We start from the raw sequence: 27251 nt of genomic DNA on the forward strand, positions 1-27251 counted from the left end.
ATCTTTGAAAACGTCTCTACTATACGAAGAAATAGTTTACACACTTCCACCGTGTCGTCAACCTTGCAAAAATATCCTTATATTTCTTTCTTTTTTGTAATCAACTTATCTATGCTTTCCAAATTTAAATGATAAAAGAATTAAAATTATACACAAATAAACATTCAAACCATGTTGTTGACTTAAAACCCGCATTCACCCACCTCTAGTAGAGCCAACATGACACGATATCTTTATGTTTTATACATACTAAATAGAAACCATAGCAATGCATATAGTCTTTGGTGGTATAAATATAGGGAGTGTTTGAATGCACTAAAATTAATAGTTAGTTGGCTAAACATTGTTAATGGAATTAGCTAGCTAACAAATAACTATCTAACTATTAACTAATTTACAAAAATAGCTAATAACTGAACTATTAGATAGGGTGTTTAGATGTTTCAACTAATTTTAGTCACTAACTATTAGCTCTAGTGCATTCAAACACCCCCTAATTTCATGGTGCTCAACTGTAACTGTGGATGGGGACGTCTTTCATCACTAAAAGAATAGTCATCAGTCGATCACAGCTCACAAATATGAAAGAAAGAAAAGTGTAGTTGTATATGCGTGGATTGCACAAGTGGCCAAGTGCTCCAGTGGCCAACCTAAACCAAGCCGGCGACCAACTGCAAGTTCCTTGACTTGCCGTGTTCTTGCTCTGCAACTTGTCAAATGACCATTACTAACTAATTAAGAACCAAGACTCAGAGTCGGGTCAGACGCGCACGAAACGTCACCTAGCCACGAGTCCTGGTGACACACATAGAACCTCTTTGGTTCTCAGCTAACTACGTCATAAATAGTTAAGATTAATTGGCTACACTATAGTAAACGGAACAACTTCCGACGGCCAAAGCCGTCGGACATAAGCTTCACACCGTCGGAGATAGGTTATGTCCGACAGTATTAACCTATCTCCGATGGTTTTAAGCCGTCGGAGGTAAGGCGTCGGAAATAGCATTATGTCCGACGGCCGCCGTCGGACATAAGTTATCTCCGACGGCCGCCGTCGGAGATAAAGTGACAGTCGGATGTTTGTTATTTTACTGTAGTACTAAATTAAAGAACTAACCTCAACAGTAAAAAAATAGACAGACCATGATAAATTAGGTAGCAAATCAAACAGATCCATACTCCTCTGTGACAAAAACAATTAGCGTCCTCATTTTTAGTAAGAGTTAACTAAATATAAAAGGTACTATAGTACATGATTAGTATATTATTAGATAATTTTTGTTTACTTTTACAATAGACTTATTTAAAGATATAAATGTTGAGGATATAGATGTTGAAATTTTGACCGACACAGATACTATGCGACAACTATTTAGGGACGCGGGAGTACTACGTTAGCATGCATAGATTTGTGTCGATCTGACGACGCATGGATTGTGAGTTTGGGAACTGGCCGGCTTTTTTAAAAATATATAAAATCTTTCGTGAGGAGATGAGTTCAGTTTGCTTGTGTTCTGAATGAACGATCATTCAGACGCGCGCGAACGTTCGAGAGCCGCTTTTGTATAATGAAGCTTTTATAGTGCAGCGTTGACCTAAGACCTGGCCAATGGATTTGCCTGGTCTCTCTCTCTCTCTGTTGTAGTTGCGACCTACTAACAATCATACATTAATTCATAGCTAGTGCCCATAAACAACGGTTAGACAGCCGCCGCGCGTACCAATTGATTTGGTCGCATTCTGAGAAATCTAATCCGGCAATTCAAATTCACCCACCTCTCTCACCCACTGCTGCTTGCTGAAGAAGCATGCATGTGAGAGACTTGATGCATGCTAGCATATGTTACTAATCGATGGATCTATCGTCATATTGACTGTTCAAATTTGTAGTTCTAGATTTTATTCGCATATCATATGCTGTTTGGATGCTGATTATGAGCCTAATTATGAACTAAGCATATGACTTACTCGTACGTGAGACGAATATATTAAAACTAAATAATCTGTAATTTGTCCATAGCATATGTGATGATCATATATTACATAAGCTTAACGCGTATTCGTCTTCTGAATTAGCCATGGCTAATGTAGTTAGTTTTATAGTTAGTTAATATTCAGTTCTCTTAATTGATATATTTGATGACTAAATTTTAGTATGCAGTTCATCCATGTACTTCTCTTCCACGCGAAACAACACCATCACATTGAAGCAATCAAGCATACAGTGTTCTGCATCCCCCAAGAAGCATCCTGCATAAAATCGCATGCATGCAGTACTCTTTTTAATTAGTTTGACTGAATGAACAGAGAGCAGCAGTTTCGCTGATGGAGACCGGGGGACGATTCCAATTTTGTGCGCGCGCGCGGCCGATGAATTTTCTACTTCAGTACTCAACTCAGGACCCTCATCTTCTGCTACCTCCAAATGTGTATTGTCGTTGACTAGTGCCTAGTGGTGACTCTGATGAGACCGTACGTCCCCCTCTTGGGTCTCCACCGGGAGACCATGGAAAAGCCCAAGGCCGAACAAGGAGGGAGGGAGACTATTTCACCCTTTTTCAGCTTCTGGCCATCAGAAACAATTGGAGTCCGACAAACGTCTAACATTTTAGTCTGTTTCTATAAAAATCACTTTAATCAAAACCATTTTAAATCAACATGTACACAAAATCGATCGAGTAGCTGTGATAGTAATAAACTATTACTTTCTGCATTCTAAACCTTATAAATTCTTTTATCTTTCTCCGCATGTAATCTTTATAGTACTCAGATTCCCTCTACAGTCATATTATCTCCACGGCCAGACTTTTAGAAAAGCTTCTGAGAAATAAGTTGAACCACACAAACCCGAAAGCGGGGAGAAGGCAAGCATAGGGTGCACATGAGCACGGCTGATATACCAGTTTTACACTCTGCAGATGTTACACATTTATGCCCACAAGTCATGTATCCCTTCTATCTAGGGTTTACAACGCTCTTAGACACTTTCGAGGTGAATGCTTAGGGATCTACTACAAGGCCTTTATAAAGTCCCACTAACATGAGAAAACCCATTACAGATTCAGATAAAAGGGGCATAGGAATCCCTCGTTCGAAAAGCCATCAAAGACAGATCGACCCGAGATTCTCCTTATACCTGCAGCGATTCACTCCCTCGCTTTCCCCTTTCGGGAAAGGTTTATGTCACACTAACTTTCCTTAATTAATTGACCAAGTGCTTCTCATTCTATCCTTGTGGTAGCACTATTTTTTCAGGTGGCGACTCCTTGTTCCAATTAACAAGCTAATCTTATCATGAACAATAATTAAGCAAACAATAATGATAAAGCATTATTATAATTCATATATAATATTAATCCCAAAACCAGTTAGAGCAATAGCAAGACTATCCAATAATTAATTTGTATGCAAGGTGTAGAGTAAACAAAGCTAGGTAATCTATTAGGTCCTATCAATTTAATCTAATAGTGCTTGCATGGTGAGAACATAAAATTTAATATTATTAGGTCAAAGAAAGATATCAAGGGCATAACTTGCCTTTTACTTGCAATATCTTGTTGATTAGATCTCTTCAACAGTCTTGATCTCTAGATCCACGTACCCTCGCTAGTTTAATCACAGCAATACAACCATACAAGCAAATAATAATTAAAAATTGCAGTACACCAAACATGAAAATCAATCGCGTAGGAATATTATACATGTCGATATGAATATGTAGGTTAGAGAACCAGTAAAATCAGAGTTAAAACGAAGAACATATGGATAAAATGATATTTTAGACGCAATAAATCTAATAGATAGGATCTAACAGATATCACATTTAAACTAAGTAAGTATTAAATCCAAACATTTGAGTTGGTATTAATCATTTTAACAATTATTTATAAAAAACACAGATTAAAATTATAAATTAGTTTTAAAAAAAGTCATTTCAATAATCATTGGTTAAACAATTAATTAATTAAACAATATTATTACTTCATAGGCATAATTAATAGGAACCAAACGCAATTTGAATGGAATAAATCAGACGTCTAACACAAAATATATCACGTGTTTAATAAATTTGTGGGGCTGCATAGAAATAGGTGACATAACGTGATCTAATTAGTTATATCAAGGTCACATATATAATTACGAGGTAAATAGACATAATATATGGGATCTAGGTGTGGCATCATCTTCTACTTTTCTTTCTACTTTCCATGAAACTAGACAAGAAGCACAGAAAGAAAATCGAGGGAAAGGGACTGTCGGCCTTGGTTTAGCCAGCCAAGAGGGTTGCGCGAGCTGGAACATCATCGTGGCTACGGTTTAGGGACATTAGGGGAAGAAGATCACGAAGATAATTCGTGTAAAATAAAGAAACATAGAGAAAGATAATGGTGGAGCCCACCGAAAAAAAAGACCCTCGCCGGACATCTTAGTTTTTTCGCAGATTGACGGTGATATGGAGATCCGATCGATGAACCGGAAGCGCGACGACGGAGATCTCATCGAGCCGGTCACGACGATTTTCTGGGTCGCCCCAAAAGATAAACAGGTGGAGAGAAATTCCTCATCGGAGTTGTCGGTGTTTTAACCCGAGAATCCTATTAACTAGTGAATTAGTGTTGCGTGCCTTGGTCCAGATGGGTGGTGCAAGGAGACACAAGTCTTTATCCTGGTTCGAACAAGAGAAGGCCCTACTTCCCACAGAGGGAAGATGAGACTTATATTAATTGTACCTAAGTGCTTGGTTGATTGAGGCAAGTACCAATATTTGTGTGGATGTGAAAACCGTGAAGTGTTCCTCCTCCCTACCTGAAGCCTTGGGCTCCTCTATTTGTTGCTTTAAGGAGGGCTACCAGTAGCGTAGGGACTTGTCGCATATGGGAGAGGAGGCGTGTCCGAGCCCCTGTAGCCAGCATGGCCATCGGTATGGTCCCCATATTCGCTATTGACTTGAGTCGGGATGGGGATGTCTGGTTCCTGTATTTGCATCTTTGACCAAGCAGAGAGTCGAGGCCAAGTTCTGGGGCTCAGACACGTACCCGAGCCTGTCAGATGGAGGAGTTGTCTGAGTCGTAGTGGTTGGAGCAGTGGTAAGTATGGCAAAAAAACGCTTGGCAATACGTAGAGTATCCGACGTGAGCTCTGTAGCTTTTGGTGGCGTCGAGTGTCCTTTTGTCCACGCTCGGGAGAGGCGGATGTCTCCCCGAGGCCATGGCCGAGCCTGCTCTAGGGCTTTCAGTCGCGTAGGGAACGGTTGAAGGAGTGGCCTTCTGCGGGATTCGCGGGGTGCAGTTGGCCGAGGCCAACCTTGGGTGACACTACCGGAATCGCGTTCTTTGCCGAGTGTCTAAGACACTCGGCAAAGGCTATTTTACACTCGGCAAAGCCTTTGCCGAGTGTTACACTCGGCAAAGCCTTTGCCGAGTGTTACACTCGGCAAAGAACACTCGGCAAAAATTTCATCGGCAAAGGGTTCTTTGCTGAGTATTTTTTTCGGACACTCGGCAAAGACTTTGTCGAGTGTCAAAAAGCACTCGGCAAATAAAAACACTCGGCAAATTAAGAATCGAAAAAAATTAAAAAAAAACAGCAAAACATTTTTTTAAATTCTAGGAACAACTCTCCAATCCTACCTATTACCTTATTCGTTGCCCTATCATTTTTCACTATTATTTTGAATCAAATTTAGATACTTTGTAAATGGTGAGATTCGAACTCGTAACCTCTCTCTCACGCATACCCTCCTATACCACTACACTACTACATCAATTATGTCTATATTACGTTTTCATTCCCCATGTACTATAACAAATCGAGAGTAATTTGATTATTTAAGGCACTAAATGAGTTCATTTGAAAATGTGACCAACTATAAAGTTGCATAACTTTTTGAGATCTACAAGTTTTATTTTAATAGTTTTTACATCCGAGACCGTTTACAAAATTTGGATTTTAAATTTGAAAACTTCACACAAATTTTTCAATGATAAGATGATTTCAAATCAAAAAATTGTCAACTACAAAGTTTCATTAAATTTCAAGACCTACAACTTTTATTTTGGTGGTTTTTCCATCCGAGACAGTTTGAAAAATTCAAATTTCAAAATTCAAACATAGTTTTGCATAACAAGATGATTTCAAACCAAAACATTGTCAACTACAAAGTTTCATAACTCTTCAATACCTACAACTTTCATGTTGGTGGTTTTTTCTTTCGAAGTCGTTTTCAAAATTCAAATTTTTAAATTTTTAAATTCAGATGTAGTTTTCGTTGACAATATGACTTCAAATGAAAAAGTTGTCAACTATAAACTTCTATAACTTCTCAAGATCTACAAAGTTTATTTTGGTTGTTTGGTCATTTGTTGATCTCACATGATGGTTTTAACAATATGCACAATTTTATACGTCTCTCTTCTAGTTTTATAAACTCTCGAGAGAGATATAGGTTTTATGAACAAATTTATTTTTATTTTGTCATATGAAGAAATGTTCAATATATAAATTGTACATCATGATGAGTTATACAAATTTGTAGTTGAAAACTTTTTCATTTGAATTAATTTACTACTTTAAAATGTGATTTTTAAATTGTCTTTGCCTAGTGTTGGAGAAAAAACACTCGGCAAAGAGCTCTTTGCCGAGTGTTGTATTTGTGGCACTCGGCAAAGAGCCCTTTGCCGAGTGTCAAAAAAAGACACTCGGCAAAGAAACTCTTTGCCGAGTGTCAAAAATAAAACACTCGGCAAAGATCTTCTTTGCCGAGTGTTTTATTTTACCGAGTGTTTTTTGCGTGACACTCGGCAAAGAGCTTCTTTGCCGAGTGCCCGAAAAAAAACACTCGGCAAAGATCCAAATTCCGGTAGTGTGAGGCGGAGTTTGCTCCGAGGTTGAGGTCGGCTTCGGGCAAGGCGTAGTTTCCTCCCGAGGGCCGGACCATGCTTTATCATACGCGCATCCCATTCGGAGTTGTTTGAACTCTACGGGCGGCATGGGAGAGCAGTAGCCATTATTCCCGGGCATGCGTCATCGTAGTTGGTGCAACAGAGCAAATTCAACTTTATAATTCATTTCAATTGATTTATAATAAAAGAAAATACTTAGAACCATAATTCGTGATTCTAAGTCACTCAAATCTTACAAATTAAACTAAATATTGAAAAAATTGTTGGTTCGAAAACTAGGGTGGTACATTCTAAGTATATATGCAGTCCATCTATGGAATGAATAATAATACAGATAGATACGAGTACCCATCTGTACCATGGTTTTTTTTAAGTGGCATTCCACGTTCTATGTAAGTTCCGTTTCTTGATCACTGGATCGTTTTGAAAACCTGGCTGCTAAGGGTTGCTGTGCTGTGCAAACTGATCTGACCATTCAGCCCCGCGCGGGCACCAACTAACTAACACACGTGCCTACCTAACGCAGTCCTCCGTGGACCATGGAGGAGGTGTGGACAGCGTCGTCGTCTTCCCGCCGATCCACCGCCCGGCCGCCCGTGCTATAAAGAGGAAGGCCAACCACGGACACCCATGCCAAGCAGACCAAGATTTATTTGTTCGTCGCATTCGATTCATTAGCAGCTCCCTGCTTGCCTTGCACGTGGTGACTGGTGAGTTCATTCACTTTGCCAAGTCATCACGTCAGCAGCAGACCAAGACCAACAGAGACATGGGTGGAGGCAGCCGCATGCAGACCGTGCTGTTGGCCCCGGGCGTTAAGGACAAGAAGCTGCTCTCCTACACCCGCCGCAACGCGCTCAAGGAAAAGGACGCCGTCACCGACCTCATCCGCTCCATCATCGCCACGTCCAGCCCCGTCCAGCGGACCGCCTTCCACGTCTTCCGCATTGACAACGTCCTCGAGCTCTACTCGGCCTGGCGCCGCGGCCTCCCCGACGTGCGCCCCTACTACGCCGTCAAGTGCAACCCGGAGCCGGCGCTCCTCGGCGCCCTCGCGGAGCTCGGCGCCGGGTTCGACTGCGCCAGCCGCGCCGAGATCGAGGCCGTGCTCGCGCTCGGCGTCCCGCCCAGCAGCATCATCTACGCCAACCCCTGCAAGTCCGAGCCGCACCTAGAGTACGCCGCCGCGGCCGGCGTCAACCTCACCACCTACGACACCGAGGAGGAGGTCGCCAAGGTCAAGCGCTGCCACCCGAGGTGCGAGCTCCTGCTCCGCCTCAAGGGCCCCGACGGCAGCGAGACCACGTGCGACCTAGGCACCAAGTACGGCGCGCGCGCCGACGAGGTGGTGCCGCTCCTGCGCGCCGTCCAGCGCGCGGGGGTCACCGTGGCCGGCGTCTCCTTCCACGTCGGGAGCCCCGTGGCCCGCGTCGGCGTGTACCGCGCCGCCATCGAGGCCGCCCGCGCCGCGTTCGACGAGGCCGCCGCCCTCGGCATGCCCCCCATGCGCGTCCTCGACATCGGCGGCGGGTTCACGGCCGGCGCCAGCTTCGACGACGCCGCGGCCGTCATCAACGACGCCCTCGCGCGCTCCTTCGGCGACCTGCCGTGCGTCGAGGTCATCGGCGAGCCGGGCCGCTACTTCTGCGAGACCGCGTTCACCCTCGCCGCGCGCGTCATCGGCAAGCGCACGCGCGGCGAGGTGCGCGAGTACTGGATCGACGACGGCCTCTACGGCTCGCTCAACAACATACTCATGGACCACAAGGTCCCGCGCCCGAGGCCGCTGGCCACCCCGCGCCCCGGCGACAGGACGCACACGTCCACGGTTTTCGGCCCGACGTGCGACTCCCAGGACGAGGTGGTCACCGGCTACCAGCTGCCCGAGATGAGCGTCGGCGACTGGCTCGTCTTCGACAACATGGGCGCCTACTCCACAGGTTCCGGCTCCAAGTTCAACGGCTTCGACACGTCGGAGATTAAGATCTACGTCGCCTACTCCAGCTGAGCTAGCAATGCATATATCGACGGCGCCCGCCATCATATGCATGCATTATTACACGTCTATATACATATAGCCCCTCGTTAAAAAAACATAACTACGTACCGACGAGTAGTACACCGTCGATCGGTAAAGATGTCTTACAAATAATGAGTCGGTAAATCCACGTTTACCAGTTATTACCTGTCAGTTGATGGTAAATCCACGTTTACCCTACTTCTACCTTCCAAATTTCTGTCAATATATTCGAGCATTGTTTTTCCTTAATTCAGGTTTACTTGTGTCATGTGATTTTATATTTATACATGTACGTATGTATCAGATAAAAGGGGTGATCCACATTACATGGAAATCCGTATTTGAATTTCAGATTAATTAAATAAATGAATTGGTTACACTGTTCCAAAGATGAGCCCTCGTCATGAACTCATGTGATTGTATTGTATCATCAGTACTTACAGGCATTCTTATGATCCAGTGGAGATCAATAATTAATTCAAGAACCTGACTTTTCTTTTGTTAAGAGGGCTGTGGCCTTTTTATTTTCCTGGTGGTGTGCTCTTTAGAATTCAGATTTCCGAGAACTTAGTTAGCAGCACTGTCAAACAGAACGGTTTTGGAAGTGTAGCATGCATGCTGGTTTATAAAAAAAGGTTTTAGGAGGCATGGATTTTACTAATAGGGACAGACATCTTCACCTACCACCTTTATCAATCATGTTGGGACCTAATAGCATATGCATGTCTCTAACAATCGATTTGTATACATCAAAATAAGTCGTTTACGTAAGTGGTTTATTTTTTGGAGGTGTCATAGGTTCGGAATCAATAGGCAAGCCGCAAGCATCGTGTTGCTCGTTGGAGGTCAGTGTGTGGACATCTGATGGCTCGAACACTCAAAACACACAAACGACACAACCAATTTATCTTGTTTTGGACTTCTCGGGAACAGTATGGTTGTTCCTCATGTTAGGAATGTCTGGTCGAGGTTTTCTACAGTCAGGGGCGGACCTAAAGGGGGTTGGGGCTCTAGCCCCCTTACATGTATGCAACTCTATTGAAGAACGTTTAAAGTACAGGAGAAAAGGGAACGAAGAAGAAGAGGACAGAAAAATAAGTCTTACACTACATTGGAGAAAGAGGTAGGGGTAGAGGAGAAAGGAGGAGGAAAAAGAAGAGAGAGAAAATGTGTCTCCTACCAGCTTGTACTACCTCCATAACTGGTCACTAAAAAATCAACCTCTCCTTAAACCCGTTTCTAGATCTGGCACTGCTTACAGTTAAGAGAGATTGACAGAGGATTGCAAAGTGCTATCCTAGAGAGAGTCTTTGATGAGTTTAGATGATCAGTCTAATTACTAAAAAAATATTTAAGGATACCGAATTTTATTAATTAAATAATAGGGACAGACATCTTCACCTACCACCTTTATAAATCATGTTGGGACCTAATAGCATATGCATGTCTCTAAAAATCGATTTGTATGCATCAAAATAAGTCGTTTATGTAAATGGTTTCTTTTTTGGAGGTGTCATAGGTTCGGAATCAATAGGCAAGCCGCAAGCATCGTGTTGTTCGTTAGAGGTCGGATATCCGATGGCTCGAACACTCGAAACACACAAACGACACAAGCGATTTATCTTGTTTCAGACTTTTTGGTCCTACATTAAACAGTATAGTTGTTCCTCATGTTAGGAATGTCTGGTCGAGGTTTTCTTACAGGGGCGGACCTAAAGGGGGATGGGACTCTAGCCCCCTTACATCCATGCAACGTTTAGAGTACAGGAGAAAAGAGAAGGAAGAAGAGGACAGAAAAATAAGTCTGACACTACATTAGAGAAAGAGGTAAGGGTAGAGGAGAAGGAAGGAGGAAAAAGAAGAGAGAGAAAATGTGTCTCTTATCACCTTGTGCTACCTCCATAACTGGTCACAAAAAAATCAGCCTCTCCTTAAACTCGTTTCTAGATCTGCCACTGCTTACAGTTAAGAGAGATTGACAGGGGATTGCAAAGTGCTAACCTAGAGAGAGTCTTTGATGAGTTTAAATGATCAGTCTTATTACTAAAAAAATTAAGGACACAGAATTTTATTAATAGAGACGAACATCATTTCCTACCACCTCTAGAGATCGTATTGAGTCTTAATAATAACATATGCATGCCAAATCAATTTATAATGGTGGTTTCTTTTTTTAGAGGAAGACCTCTAAATAAGTCATCTCAATATTTTTGTTTCGTTATAACATTATCAATCAATGCAAGTACTGATTTTATAGTGTAAAATTTAGAACTAAGCCTGTTAACATAAGAAGATTGTGGCTAACCAAAAAATAGGGTAGGACGGTTATCGGTTCTTTTGTAGATTATATGAATCAGACTGGCATCACCCCCACAAAACACTAAAAACGCCTTTCTCGTCTCCTTTTCGACCCTCCCTTTCTAAATCTTTCGAAGCATGATAATTCCAAATAATTTTTAATAGGAATATCAACTCCTTCAACACATGTTAGCATATTTCCAAATTCGTTTGCAAAGGTTTTAAAATATATTTCAATCCACCACTCGGTCTTTGCATGCATGAAAAATTACAGTGTTCATGTGGCACTAGATAATTCTCATGCAAACCAGATTGCCTCTCTTAATATCATTGATATCTATCCTAAACCTAGCATACACTTCTTTACACACCAACAGCATGTAAAATAATATACCATAGAACTTATATCTTTGCATTACCTATTCCATTTTATCTCCATGCATAATCATCTTCCATATGATGTGCAATGGTCATCAACATGTGTGGACAACCACGTCACCTAGACCATTGTCTATGCATGAAGCTCCTCTATCTTCACTCCATCAAGTCACTTGATATTTTCACATACCTTCAGTTGGTTTGATCTTAATGAAATGTTATGATCCACTTTGATTCACATATTCACATGGACTTCATAGTCCATTGACCTTGGTGTTAGTGGCACAACAAAAATTTTGATTAGGGGGTGAGCAAACATGATGACACCTCATAAGTGTGATAATTATATACATCAAGTGTATGTCTCAATACCTTTTTCAATGCTTATATACATGTAGTTAGTATTCAAAACAAAACATCACAATATTATAATAAACATTAATGTGTTGTAGTGCAAATGTTTACAGGGGTTTTAAAAAAATCACTGCGTTATGGGACACGACCCCTGATAGCCCCCTTTTTCTGCCACTACTTGTCATTTCTTGCTCTTCTACACTGTCTTGGTTCATCGACACCATATCCCCTACACCACCTAGATGATACTTCATGTAAGTAAAATGGACCAAGGCACATTGGTAGTTGAGTTTTAGTGTTTGATGATCAATACATCCATTTAAACTAATATTATGTGCTAGTGCTTGTGGCTGATCTGAAAGATCAACACCTCAACAAAGACATTAGAAGACTCATTAAAGACCTATAAAATCATGTAACAATCTAAGACTCAAGATGAAAGAAGCTTGAATGAAGGCACGTGAAGAAACAAAGAAAAACATATCACTCAAAAGCATAGGACGTGTCTAAAAAGGCATTGCATAAGAGTGTTATTGTACCGAAGAAGGACTATTAAAATAGATACATTGGACACACAAGTGAAATAAAGTATATTGTACCAAAATAGAGTACATTGCACCGAAGATGGGGTCTTTGCATTACTGATGTGATCTAGTAGGTCCTCTCCAGTTGTGGTCCTCAGCACGAACATAGCTTTACTAGCTCATCTTCGACTTCGTAAGGGTTCACCACCATCCTTCTTCCTAAAGGCACGTGTTTCCATTCCTGCAACAACCTCCCACAAATCTTAACATTGGAGATAGGACTCAATCCATGTCTTTCAATAGGAAATTATGGTCAGCTTCTTGATTCCACTCGTTCCAAGATTCATTATCACCAAATACTCCTTTTGGTGATGGTCCACTATAACCTGGCTTCGATATGAATTGTTGGAAATGGGATAACCCTAAAACCCATTATATAAGTAATTATACGCAACATCAACTCACATTTAGGACGATTAGTCCCTTATTAATTTCTAGTTATGTATAAGATGTTTGGTATGACTACAGATCAGAACTCTAAAAGGAGCTGGCCAGAGCCAGCCAAACAGCCTAGCTCCGATTTGTAAAGTCCATGTTATAAGAGAGGCGATTCTAAAGGTAGAGTATCTTCTTTGATACTCTAAAATCCTTAAAAAGCAAGCTAAGGCGGCCTCCAATGGTGCACAGAGTTCGTCCCCCACTCCCGAGAGCATGTATGGCTGAGGGGGGAGATGGCTCCAACAGTGCACATGGTGGCTCCCTGAATACCAGGTGAGAGAGTGAAATCCCTAATCTCCCCCTCTCCGCTAATCAATGATTCTAACTGTAATTAATATTTTTCATGTTTAATTAGCAGATAACAATATGTATTGTTATATTACAAATATTATATAATTTTTTAACTCTAAAAATGATGTATAAAAATCAAATAGCTCAGTTAAAATGTAAAGGGGAAGCTGAATAGGGGAATGATTGGAGAGGATGAGAAATAGGGGAGTAATAAAAGAGGTGAAGGTATTTAAAAATAAATAGAAGGTACAAATAGAGGGAGAGGAGGTATTGGAATCAGCCTAACATTGATTTTGAAGGTATTTACCCTACTGTCACTAGTTATGAAGAAACGACCTATGCTCCGAAGGAGAGCTGCTCCACTCTTAAGTTTTAGAGCAGTCTTAGTGCACTATTTGTGAAAATGTTCTCGGATGGTGTCATCCACTTTTGGATGGAGAGTTTTGACCTCAATAGGCAGAGCCAAACTTTAGATAGATGACAACGTATAGGAGGCAGAACCAAAATTATCACAACTTATACACTAACTAAATAAAAATATTAACATTTATAATAAAAACAACAGTCTTTCCTTCATTCCTTCACGCGGGCACGACGTGGAACGATGGTTCAATGTGCCGGCCTGTGGTTTATGTAGTGGGACCCTTTCGAGCCTATACAAACTAAGATCATCCCAACAAGGACAACTAGTCAGTGGTGTGAGATTAATGCGGGACGAGGGGCGCAAACGACGCTTGCATTTGCAAGCAATATGGTTGCAAACATGGACGAAGGATCTGGCCTAGGATTAGATAGAATCCCCAGTTTTTCAGTCCTTCCAGCCGAATAAGCAGTGTCACTCCCATCACGGTGACAATGCAGAGTAGACCATGGAACAGAAACAGTGTGAATAAGGGGTTGAGCAAAAATGTTGAAAACTGTTGTATAATCATAATGGAAATGGAAGCATTGTCTAGGATCCTATCATATGGTTCATTTACAAACGCTGGGAAAACTTAGCACCACTAACATCTTGAACTTTCCCTGCGCCAACTATCGATGATTACAGATATAGTACAAGTTCTGCGATAAACCCGCCAATTTTAGACAATTACAAAGTTCAACTCTGAAAGAAGTTTTTTTATGTAATAACACTACATAGTCAGTGAATCAGGAAGTGAAGTTGGAGCTCCCAGAATCTTGCCCCCAACATCAGGAAAGCACTCCTGGTCTGACAGTGGGCTGATCTTACCATCAGCCTCCACCTTAACTGGGTACTTGAGGAGGTGCCCTTGTAACGTACTCATTTCTTCTGCTGTAAACCTTTGCCAGTTCTCTACAGCTATTTGATTCACAAACCTTACACACTCCAAACTCGAAGGATCCTTGAAGCGATCATCAACCGTTCCAAGGTGCTCTGCCCACAGAGACGTTCTGTACCCATATACCTAGAAGAAGGAAAATGGTATGTAGGCAACGTTAGCTTAGAAGTGGTAGCATTATTTGTATATATGGGGTTGTAGAATCACGTAGCGGAAAAAATAAGTTACTAGCCATTAACAAAACCGCAGTAAGCAAATTTGGTAGAAAGAAGAGGTCAACCTGGCCGTGAGGATGTCCATTCTTTGTAGACCATGCATAATGAGGCTGGTATGCACCCATTGCGATCTCAGTATCTCTAGAACCAGCCAGGGATCTCTGGTTGATGTTTGCTGAACCCAGAATGACATATTCATCATCCACAATCATCCCTTTTGCGTGAACATAGATCATGAACCGTCGATATTTCGAAGCTAAGGCCTGCAGATTTTAAAAGCAGAAGAAATATTAAATGAATGTGACTGCTTAGCGAATTATTATCAAGAAAATGAATGGAGCTAGGCTCAAGATAACATGACATGTCTACTGCTTCTTCAAATTAGAATGAAGAGAGCATAGTATCACATGCATGAAAATAAGATAATTGCATGGGAAAACAATAGATTGATTAGGGCTATGGAATACATGTGCATATAGGCAGGGATGACCTAGGGTTGGTCTATAGAAGTATAATTACTCCGTTTAGATTTAAGGTTGGTTTATAGAAGTATAATACTCCATTTCATAATTTAGGTCAGAGGAAGTAGTATCCTTGCCTATCATAACTAACAATCAATCTAGAGAAACCCCAGCAGCTCATGGCCCACCAGTTCGGCTAAACAGATGGCTCAAGGGCCTAGTCAAACTATATTTCTAACATCACATATCACACAGTGATTGTTGACATATTAAATATAAAGCCGAAGTTATTGCGTCAGACCCTAGAGTCAAAAGGTTTTAGAATTAGCAGGACCAAAACCGAATATATGACATGTGACTTTGATACTACAATTAGTGATGATGGAGATGTAAGCTTGGAAGGCTAGGTAGTACCCAAGAAGGACATTTTCCGTTATTTGGGATCGATGCTACAGAGAGATAGTGATATTGATGAAGATGTTAGCCGTAGGATCAAAGCAGAGTGGATGAAATGGCGTCAAGCATCGAGAGTCATATGTGACAAGAGAGTGCCACAGAATCTGAAAGGCAAGTTCACAAGACAGCGATTAAGCCTGCTATGTTATATGGGGCTGAGTGTTGGCCTACTAAGAGATGACATCCAACAACTAAGTGTCGCAGAGACGCGTATGTTGCGTTGGATATGTGGGCACACAAGATTGGACAGAGTGGGAAACGATGACATACGTGATCGGCTAGGAGTAGCGCCAATTGAAGAAAAACTTATTTAACAACGATTGAGATGGTTTGGGCATGTCCACCAGAGACCCCTAGAGGCGTCATAAGATGAGACAATAATGTGAAGAGAGGTAGAGCACGAACAAACTTGACATAGAAAGAGACAATCAAAAGGGACTTGAAGGAATGGAATATTCCAAAAGAGTTGTGTTTGGATAGAAGTGCTTGGAAAGAAGCTATCCACGTGCCCGAACCGTGATTAGGCCTTTTCCCTTTTAGTTCTCTCCAAATCTTTTTCCCCTCCGCTTTCTATCTCTCTTTTTGGTGGCTTCTTGTTTGTTTCAATTCTAGCCTACCCCAACTTGTTTGGGACTAAAAGGCTATGTTGATGTTGACATATTAAATACAGTGAATAGAGAAAAGTTTTGTATAAAACCGATAACAGAGTTCATTGGCCCTAAGATACGTTATTCCTGGCTTCCTAAATTACAACAGAGCCAAAGCCAGAGTCAATGCCAAATGAAAACTAAGACAAAAAAAAACTAAAACAATACAAGATCAACAAAGCTAGAGCCAAAATTAACATCAGTAATCTAAATCATCTTAAGCAATGTAGTGTGTGATGCAACCCAAAAGAATTACTGATGCAACCATACTAGCCAAAGACTCCATTCAGCCCAACAGCTTACTGCAAGAAGGCGTTCTTTGCATGCCAATGTATCAGCATCCCAGATACTTGTCCAGTTGTCCTTATGAACTTATATACCATTTTCTTAAGATCTAAAGACTAATAGTATTAATATGTACTGATGATAGAAACATGACAAGCAGTTAGGTAAGTTTTAGTAGCAAGTAACCTAGTCATTTTTCGTTAAAAGAATAAGGGAAAAATTGCAGCAACAGATTACCGCTGCACTTTTATCTGTAGATTTCTCTGATTCTGGACTACCATTAGATGGTGGTTCTTCCCGATTTCCAAGACAAAAGAAGTTCAAGTAATCTTCAGGGTGCATATCCTTATTGTCCGTTGCCTTGAGCTCATCTGCAATTATTTTATACATCATCTCCATTGTCTGGGCCTGTAACATGAAGACAAATCATGAACGTAGTTACTAAATCCCAATTTCTATGGCACTGTGTGATACTTTCTCTTTCAAAATAAGGTTAAGAACTTATTTTACCCTTTAAGAAGCTAGCATACATTACAAAAGTGACAGTAAGCCTAAAGCTATTCTGAAAATGTACAACATTTGCGCTTTAAGTTGAGAACAGATTTTCATGAATCACAAGCAAAGATCCCCCCCCCCCCTCCCCACCCATTGTAATACCCAAGTCTGAACTTAAATTGACCGGTGAAATTTAGTATATTGTATCCTCAAGATTAGAAAGCTATGATGATACAGTTACATATATAATCCTCAAATTTTCACTTAACTAGTACTTGCCTTACAACACAGAACATGGAATGTTTGAAGAAATCAGAAGACCTCACAATCGGTTAAATTATTCTGCCAAATTGTGACCATCAATAAAGGAACTCACCTGAAAGAAAAGGATTTCTTGCACAGATGCTGCAGTAGGGACTCCTTCCGGCCACATTGGTATCACTACATACACTGCAAAGCGTTCTCCCGCTTTAATCTTACTTGCAATTTTGAGGGCCAATTCTATTGGTACCAGATTATCAGCACCTGCCACATATTAGCATGTAGCCATTAAACATTAACAGTTAGACCGTGTCCAGCAGTTCAATATAGACTGCACTGTTCGTAGAGTCAAGTTTGAATATGAGTATGAGAATAGGTAAGCTTCTAGAGATAGCCTTAAGTCAAGCAACAGCAGTACAGCACTATATAAGGAACAACGAGAATGTAACCTACCTAAAAACTAAAAAATGTAAAATCTACCTAAATTCTGTCTGCCATTCTCCCATTTTTTGCAACAGAAAAATATACATATATACTCATTCCATTCCAAATCGTTAGTTGTTCTATCTTTTTTAGGTACATAATTTCGGTTACATATCTAGATATATATTATATATAGATACATAGAAAAGACATGTATCTATAAAGGCTGGAAAGACTTACAATTAGGAACAGAGAGTGTGTATATATAGCTACTTATAAGAGATATGTATAGTCTTAACACATGTATAACATGTTACTTGTGCTCCGGGTTGTACTTCACTATATATATGAAAGCCGCCCCCTAAATCGGATTGTGTTTTCCTAATTCTCTACATGGTATCAAGAGTTCAGGTCCCCTTCTGGCTCCTTCCTCTGCCCTAGCTTTCTTCCTATGCCACCGATTCCATAGCTGTGTGCCAGCCACCATCCTACCCTGCGCGCGCGACATCTTCCATGTGCGCCCCTTCTCTTGCATGCGCTCCTTCACACCTCGCACGCCCCTGTTTCACGCAAGGCCTCCATCCTCCAAGCTGTTGGTCATGCAATAGCTAAGTGTTGATGCCTGTGACACTTACTTCAAGAGCTTCATACCTCGATCCCTTCAGCGACTATTGTCTATTGCGACAATGTCAGTGCAGTCTATATGACTGCCAATCTGATTCATCACCGTCGCACAAAACATATTGCGATTGGCATCCACTTTATTGGTGAGAAGGTGGGTTTGGGAAAATTTAGAGTCCTCCGTGTCCCTTTGGTTCATTAGTTGGCGGATATTATGGCTAAGGGACTGCATGTATTCAATGACTTTTGGTCTAGTCTGTGTCCAGTTCCCTCCCACTGTGACTGTGGGCGGGTGTTAGAGATATGTATAGTCTAACACATGTATATCATGTTACTTTTCCAAGTTGTACTTGACTATATATACAAAAGCCACCCCCTAATTGATTGTGTGGTGTTTTCCTAATTCTCTACACTACTGTATAACTACGGATCAAGGAAAAGCAGAAGAAATGAAAAGAATGAAAAAAGAGTTAAAACCTGAATTCACATAGGATGGCCAAGCATATGAAGAACCAAGAAAGTACTGGTTCTCAATATAAATGAAATGTTGTGCAGATCTGATTGCTCGGACATATGCAGTGTGGATGCTCTTATCAATTACCAGGTTCTTTCGGCACACAAGATTCTGCAGGAATAATTTGAATAGTTAGTACCACAGCAGTTTCAAACAGTATGTTCTCTATCAGCACTACAAAGTCAGAAAATAGAAATGTTGACTAACCAGCTTTGAAGCTGCTTTGCAATCACTAGGAAATCCTTTTAGGGAACCAGAGTCAATTGACCTGAATACCTGCAGAGTAAAAATACATTAACAACTCCAGAAAATTTCAAGACTATTTTGACAAAAGTAGAACTTAACAGGCAGCACGACAACCTGAACGTGCCAATTTTCATGATCCTCTTCTTTTGAAACCCACAAACTAGGATGATTATTTGGAACATTGGGTGAAGGGCTTAAAATCCATGAGATACGCTCCAGTTTAATTAAAGCATCGTCTTTCCAATGAGATACTCTTCTAAACCGGTCACGCCATTTTGTTGCCTTTCGCCACCTTTGCTCAAAATTTGTCAAGACATCATAGGCAGCAGGGCCATCAATCCTGCAATGTAAATCATGCCATGGTTGCCTGGGACCCTTTGCACCTGCCTGCATCAAGTGAATACATATGATTCTAAGAACACCATAATCTGGACATCTAATGCAACTATATGAAAATTTCAAACTTTTTGTTGAGGAGCTTAATTCACAGGTTCTGTTGTTGAGAGGCAAAGCAAATTACTTAGAACATGATAGCACAAAAGAACTCACCGAAAATGTAGGGTTATGGTAATCATTTTGGAATACTGTGTCAAGATCTTTGAAAAGCCTGTGTTCAGGTGTGTCATAGCGGCCATCACAAAGATCTAGGCCCCCAATGAAAGCTGTAATTTTCCGCTTGTTTCCCCTGGCTTGTGTATCAACCAGCACACACTTTTGATGGTGTGTAAACAAAGTCCCAACAACCTGCCAGCTACAAATTCAATGTCATCAACTGCAACAAAAATATTCAGCTATTCAGTGCTAAAATAATAAAGCAAAAAAAAACACAGAATATGGTTCCTGTATCAAACTCAAGATGATAGATGCCTCTGATACTGTTTGAGATGCAAAATACGATTGCAGTCCTACTCTCCATTTTAGGTGACCAGCTTGTCTTGGTGATAGACCAGTGGCAGCTTAGGTTTAGCATTTAGGTTTAGAGTATGTATTTGTGCAGATAGCATGTAGGATCTATCATCACAGTCTATATCTGATTTCAGTCTTTGATATTCCTTAAGGGCACAAACAGGGACGTATGCAACGGAACGGGCGGGTATGGTCCAGCATACCCTAAGAAAGTCCCTTCTTCTAGTTCAGTCCAGTATCCATGAAAGAAAGAGAACCATAAATTTCTGCCCAAAACTTGCCTGCTGTTTGAAAATGCTGAGCTTATTGCTAGCATATCGAGGAGAGAGAACACAGATGACTGAGGAATGTTTGAAAAACTTCCGAGTTTCTTCATCATGAGTTGCCATAACCCCACCCTGCGAAAGCACAAGAAGATTTCTTACAGATACTAAAACAGGGAAATATTTGCAAAAGGAAGGAACAGCATGTTTCAATAGATTCAGAGAGCACAGATTAGATATGCATAAACTAGGAGGTAAAAAAAAGGAAAGAAGATTATTGGAACCTCACCGTCTTGATGAAGAACTTGTCATGTGAAGTCTTATCATCCCACACAAGCAGGCACACTCTGACACCCTCCTGCGACTTGAACTTGAGCAGGTCCCCAAGCGTAAGGTCTCCACCCTCGGGCAATGGCCGCGACGGAGATGGTTCGCGCACGAGGCGCACCTTGTCGTACACCGACCAGCCGACGATATATATCATGTGGTGCGCCTCTAGGATGGCGTGGCAGATGTCCTCCCAGCACGCGTTGTGCTGGAACGTCTTGCCGTTGTCGAGCTCAATCTCTGGCAGGTCCCCTTCCCTGACGTGCGCGTCCTGGTACAGCGTGAGTTGGCCGCCGTGGCGGAGCGGGAAGTAGGAGTCCTGGATGCCCCTGTGGTCGGGGTCGCCGGCGATGCCGTGGCGGTAGGCCGGGTTGTCGGCGATGGGCTGGAACTTGAAGCGGAGGCGCAGCGCGGTGTCGGGCTTGTACGGCTTGCCGTTGGTGCCTATGACGGGGAACCAGTCCTCGACCTCGTCGCCCGAGACAACGCGGTCGGCGGGGACGGCGACGGTGCCGATGAGCTGCGCGCCGAAGGTGTCGTTGTCCTTGACCTGGAACTCGAGGTCGGCGGCGCGGTGCGCGAGCGGCACGGCGAAGCGCTCCTCCCAGACGGGGTCCTGGGAGTTGGGGATGACGGCGGTGCGCGCCACGACGGCGCCGGACACGGACAGCGTGACGTAGGGATCGCTGGTGATGATGTTCCGGTGGTGGTGGTGGTGGCGGCGGCCAGCGGCGGCGGGCGGCGGGTGCTTGGTCCCGCAGGAGGAGGGCGGGCGGCATGCGGCGAAGCAGCGGCGCACGTGCTCGGAGAACATGTCCATGTTGGGCAGCAGGCGCGCCTCGAGGATCCAGAGGTCGAGGTCGCCGTGCAGGAGGACGGGCTTCGCCGGAGACTCGCCGCCGGCCGGCGACGCCATCGCCGGCGTCTAGGCAACCAACCAGAGCCCTCCAATCCTAAAGCAAGCTTATACCACAGCACCCTCCGCGGCGGGAATTCCGGTGGGCGAGCAGAGCAGCCTTGGGAGAGTTGGCGGTCGGAAACGGCAATGCGGGAGGGGGCGCTTCGATTGGATCTCGAGATTTGGCAATTTAGCTCGAAATAGTAGTAGTACTATGCGATTTTAGTTGCGTTTATTATACTAGTAGTATATCATCAGTGAGACTTTTACTTGCCGGTGTAGGCACGTTTGGTTCGTTACGAAGAAAGATAAAGATATTAATAAAGTTTAAGATGACTAATTCTACTATTACAATTAGGTATTTATGTTGATTTTAGATAATTTTATCAGATCAATTTTTATAAAAAATAGTTGAAAATTTAAGTATTTATAGTTTATAGTAGTTTTTAGTGTGGAACAAACGGATATGCAGTGTAGTGCAGCGGTGTGATTTCGTCTGATCCTGAGCGGTGACGTGCAACGGTCGCCTTTCCATTCCAGCCCACGTCGACCGCCCCCTGGCAGGTGGGACCCATTGATGATGCGGACGAAAACACAGAAGCCCACGCGCACGCCGTTTGGTCCGCCACGATCGTGCAGTGTGCAGCGAGCACGTCGCGGTCATGGGGCGCGGTGGCGTGATCACGTGGGAAGCGGAGATCAGCCAGGTGTCTTGCGCTGGAGGTGAATGTGCCGCGCTTGGCTTCGGGACTCGGGCGGGGCCTGCTCGATCCCGGATCTCAAACGGTCAAACGCAACAGTTCGTTCGTAATCGTACTAGAGGGAAAAACAAGAATGGGCAACAGTTCGTTCGTAATCGTACTTCTGTGTGAACTTCGTACAAATTAACTATCAAAAGTCATAAAAAATCTTTAAAAATTACGATGTACTTCTCTATTTACTCTACCCCTTGCTAAAATTTTAAATTAAAATTCATTGTTTAAAGATATAGAAAAGGAAAAAATTCTAAGATTACTTTCACCTTTTTGTATCTCAGAATTTTCTCTTTTTTATCTCTTAACATATGATAAATTTTAACTTGAATGTTTATACAGTGGTATCATAGACAATGAAGCTGTTGACACCTTTTCGGAGGCGCCAATCACTTAAAAGAACCAGCGGCGGTGTTCTCTGGTCAGGCGCGGACGGTCCGCGGCCTGGGGCCGGACGGTCCGCGACCTGGCGCGAGGCGGCGGTGCTTTCTGGTCGGGCGCGGACGGTCCGCGGCTTGGGGCCGGACGGTCCGCGACCTGGTGCAGGAGCTCGGGTCCTCTGCCTGACGGCCGGACGGTCCGCGCGTGCGCAGGGGCGGCGGAAGTCGCCGGCGGCAGCCTGGATCTCGCTCCCGGGAGGGACCCCGTCGGGGAGGAGAGATCCTAGGGGTTGTCTAGGCTCGGGCCGGCCGACCTAGACTCCTCCAATCGGCGTAGAGTCGAAGAGAGGCGAAGAATTTGGGGATTGGAATACTAAACTAGGGCTAAACTAGAACTACTCCTAATTGTGCTGAAAATAAATGCGAGATAGAAGTTGTATTGGTTCGATTGTTGGGGGTTTAATCGGTCGTAGCCCTTCATCTATATAAAGGGGAAGGTCTGGATCCGTTTCCAACTGTTTCCCGAGTTAATCCCGCGATTTTAGGTAACAAATCCCGCGAGAAACTAGGAACCCTAACTGACTCTGCGCGCGCGCGGACCGTCCGCGCCACCACCGCAGACAGTCCGGACCGCGGACCGTCCGGCCTCAGGGCCGGACCGTCCGCCAGGCTCATTTTAGCCTTCAACATATGCCCCCTGCCTTTTGGTGCAGTTTGACGAACCAAAAGCATATGAACTAAACTTGATGTAAGTCATCGACTTTTCAAAATAGAGATCATTCAATAAAGCACCAATGTATAAAGGCCGTTTTGGATTGTATCTTTCTCGACCATGACCATTTGATCAATGGATCAAAATGAATAGAATGGAGGTGCCCCCCCAGCCTGGATAGACAAAGGGACTATACATGTACCATGGATTCATCGTCATGTCATTCCATGTTTGAACAGGATAATATACCGACGATGAGTAAATAGGTGGAAAGTACCCTGGTCTCAGAATGAATAGGCGATGCTTGTTGTGTCGCCTTTCGGGTCGTTTTGTTTGACCGTTTTGTTTTAGCAGGTGACCGGGGTTTCTTTGTTGACCGATCACGTGGAACAGTCTTTTTGCTAGTATTTTTGGAGAGCAACCGATCAAAAGTAGGATCGGCTTTGATCAGCCGATTATATGTGCTTTGACCTTGCGTCTTTTTCCTTGCTTTGTGTAGAGGTTGACGCCTTTGGTCATAGGTGGACTGTCCGGCTGAGTTAGTCGGACCGTTTGTCTGAGCACCGGATTGTCCGCACGTAGGTGCCGGGCCATCTACGATGTTGGGGCTAGGCTGATGTGTTTGGTTTATTAACTGTGCCTGCCCCCCGGCGTCTTCGGACCTTTTAGCCTTCTCGTCCGAAGCCTTTCGAGCAATCTCCTTTCGTGATATATCTGACATGCGAGAATTGCTGATGACGATGCCCTTGCCTTTGCCTTTATCAGCCATTTCGGGCCGAACCAAGACCTTTTTGCATGTGAGTTCTATTGTATTAACAGGAAAGGGTTGTGTGTCTACTTGCATCTCCTGAAAAGCCAATCGACCCTCATTTATGGCCGATTGTATCTGTCGACGAAAAACATTACAATCATTGGTGGCATGAGAAAAGGAATTATGCCACTTACAATAAGCACGTCTCTTTAATTCATCAGGAGGAGGAATAGTATGAGTTAATTTAATGTTGCTGTTTTTCAGTAACTCGTCAAATATTTTATCGCATTTGGCAACATTAAAAGTAAACTTAACTTCTTCTTGTCGATTCTTTCGAATCGACTGTAAAGCAGAACACGCTGAAGGTTTAGCCTGTCCTGGCCAAACCAGTTCGGCGGTGTATACATCCGTGGATTCATCGTTCGAATTATCGTATCCCACTAAATGCATCTTATGGCTAGCCGATTTTGATGTTTCCTTACTTCGGCTTTCACAGGTCATAGCCCGCTGGTGTAAGTGCACTAATGAAAAGAATTGGGTGCCATCTAATTTTTCTTTTAAGTAGGGTCGCAACCCATTGAAAGCTAGCCCTGTCAGTTGTTTTTCTGCGACATGAATCTGAAAGCATCGGTTTCTAGTGTCCCGGAATCTCCGGATATAGTCATTAACCGATTCTTCAGGCCCCTGTCGGACTGAAGCTAAGTCAGCCAATTCTAACTCATGTTCTCCTGAGAAGAAGTGTTCATGAAATTTCTGCTCTAATTCTTCCCAAGAGTTAATAGAGTTTGGTGGCAAAGCTGCGTACCATGCAAATGCAGTATCAGTAAGGGACAACGAGAATAAACGAACGCGGTAGGCTTCCCCATCAGCCAATTCTCCCAAGTGTGCTAGGAATTGGCTTATATGTTCGTGTGTGCTTTTCCCACTTTCACCAGAAAACTTAGAGAAGTCTGGTATTCTAGTTCCCTGTGGGTATGGAATGGTGTCGAATCGGTGGCTATAAGGCTTCCGATACGATTGCCCTGTACCTGACACACTAACACCGAGTTTGTCCCTGAACATACCGGCTACCTCGTCTCTGACCCTCTCTGCCATGTCTGGCGACCATCCATTAAGTTTGTGGGTGGAGATTTCAGGTTGCCTGACATTACTCTGTCGGCTTTCCTCCCAGGTATGTTTGAGGTGTGTGTTAGGTGTCCTATTAATGTCACCAGCTCCTGCCCTATACCCCTCAGGCTCTCTTGTGGCCGAATAGTATTCAGCCCTATGTCCATGAGGTGGTATGGCATGATTATAATGTGTTGCTGGTGGGGCACCATAATGTTGCTGCGATGAATGTGGGAACTGTGCGTATTGTGCAGCTCTCGGCTCTGCGTATGCATATCCGGACGGTCCGGCGTAAGAGGCCGAATGGTCCGCGACCTGGCCAAATGGTCTAAAGGTATATCCGGATTGTACAGCCGTATATGGTGCTACGTGGGTAGTCTCGTACCCAGACCGTCTGTCGTAAAGAACTGGACGGTCTGCGATCGGGCCGAATGGTCCAGGGCTGTGCCCGGATGGATCGGCCATATATGGCGTGACTTGGGCAGTCTGCGCATGGACTCGTGTAGAGTCGGATGGTCCAGCGTAATACGTCGGCCGGTTCATGCCATATCCGGACGGTCCGATGTAAGATGGCGGACGGTCCGCAACATATCCGGACGGTCCGGCGTGATGCACCGGACGGTCCGTGATGGGGCCGAAGTGTTCAGGGTTGTACCCTGATGGTCCGGCCATGTACGGTGCGACCTGAGTGTTTTGTGTGCGGGCCTGCATCTGGTCGGACGGTCCGGCTAAATACGTCAGACGGTCCGCGGTATAACCGGACTGTCTGAGATGATGCTCCGACGGTCCGGTCGCGTCCAGTACCTGCCGCGTGCCTAGTGGTTGCGGCTGTGATGGTGACACGAAAGCGTGCATCGGCATACCATATGATGGCTGGGTCAAAGGTGACCTGTTTATAGCCGATGTGTTTGACGTGGGTGGCACTGTATTAGACTCTCGCGATGGAAAATTAGGAGCAGCTGATTTCTCGTATGCACGTAAATGCATTTTAATAGATTCATCTACATATCGCTTTAACTGATCTCCTCGTTGATCCATGAAAGTCGTAAGAGATAGATCTGGAGTACTTACAGCGGGACCCTGCAGTGGAGGTAGGAGAGATTCCATATCGATCTCCCCTTGACGGACGATCTTCTGGTGGCGATCCACCGTGAAGTGTGACAAGTACTTGTCCGCCGCCTCCTTGCGCCGTTCGGAGAGTTTATGCAACAGTTCCGCCTCTTCCTTGTCGCGTTGTTCGTTCCATTGCCGCATCACCTCCTTCTCATCGTGCATTACGAGGTCTTCAAAGGGCCTTTGGTCATCAGCCGGGAGCGCCTCCATGGTCGGCTTGATGATGTTGGTAGTGGAGATCTTGGTGTGATCCTTAGAACCGGCCATTTATGGGCCGATGTTTAGCAGATCTAGACACCTAGTCCCCAGCAGAGTCGCCAAAAAGTATGTTGACACCTTTTCGGAGGCGCCAATCACTTAAAAGAACCAGCGGCGGTGTTCTCTGGTCAGGCGCGGACGGTCCGCGACCTGGGGCCGGACGGTCCGCGACCTGGCGCGAGGCGGCGGTGCTTTCTGGTCGGGCGCGGACGGTCCGCGGCTTGGGGCCGGACGGTCCGCGACCTGGTGCAGGAGCTCGGGTCCTCTGCCTGACGGCCGGACGGTCCGCGCCCTGAGGCCGGACGGTCCGCGCGTGCGCAGGGGCGACGGAAGTTGCCGGCGGCAGCCTGGATCTCGCTCCCGGGAGGGACCCCGCCGGGGAGGAGAGATCCTAGGGGTTGTCTAGGCTCGGGCCGGCCGACCTAGACTCCTCCAGTCGGCGTAGAGTCGAAGAGAGGCGAAGAATTTGGGGATTGGAATACTAAACTAGGGCTAAACTAGAACTACTCCTAATTGTGCTGAAAATAAATGCGAGATAGAAGTTGTATTGGTTCGATTGTTGGGGGTATAATCGGCCGTAGCCCTTCATCTATA

At 43.9% G+C, this 27251-nt stretch overlaps 2 protein-coding genes across 2 annotated transcripts; one reads left to right on the forward strand and one right to left on the reverse strand.

The window, feature by feature from the left end:
- Positions 1-7570: 7570 nt before the first annotated feature.
- LOC100274319 (ornithine decarboxylase) lies at positions 7571-9312 on the forward strand. The gene has a single exon (NM_001148682.1). It carries the CDS (start codon positions 7672-7674, stop codon positions 8908-8910), a length of 1239 nt encoding a protein of 412 aa, NP_001142154.1. The 5' UTR covers positions 7571-7671; the 3' UTR covers positions 8911-9312.
- Positions 9313-14191: 4879 nt separating this feature from the next.
- On the reverse strand, positions 14192-21762 carry LOC100217111 (phospholipase D family protein). The gene is made up of 10 exons (NM_001353614.1): positions 20649-21762; positions 20378-20494; positions 19740-19934; positions 19305-19577; positions 19152-19220; positions 18908-19055; positions 17502-17650; positions 16868-17038; positions 14847-15044; positions 14192-14692 (listed from the first exon to the last, which is right to left on the reverse strand). Exons 1-10 carry the CDS (start codon positions 21600-21602, stop codon positions 14399-14401), a joined length of 2568 nt encoding a protein of 855 aa, NP_001340543.1. The 5' UTR covers positions 21603-21762; the 3' UTR covers positions 14192-14398.
- Positions 21763-27251: the final 5489 nt, after the last annotated feature.

Source organism: Zea mays, chromosome 7 (genome assembly GCF_902167145.1).
Source record: "Zea mays cultivar B73 chromosome 7, Zm-B73-REFERENCE-NAM-5.0, whole genome shotgun sequence".
NCBI lineage: Eukaryota > Viridiplantae > Streptophyta > Magnoliopsida > Poales > Poaceae > Zea > Zea mays.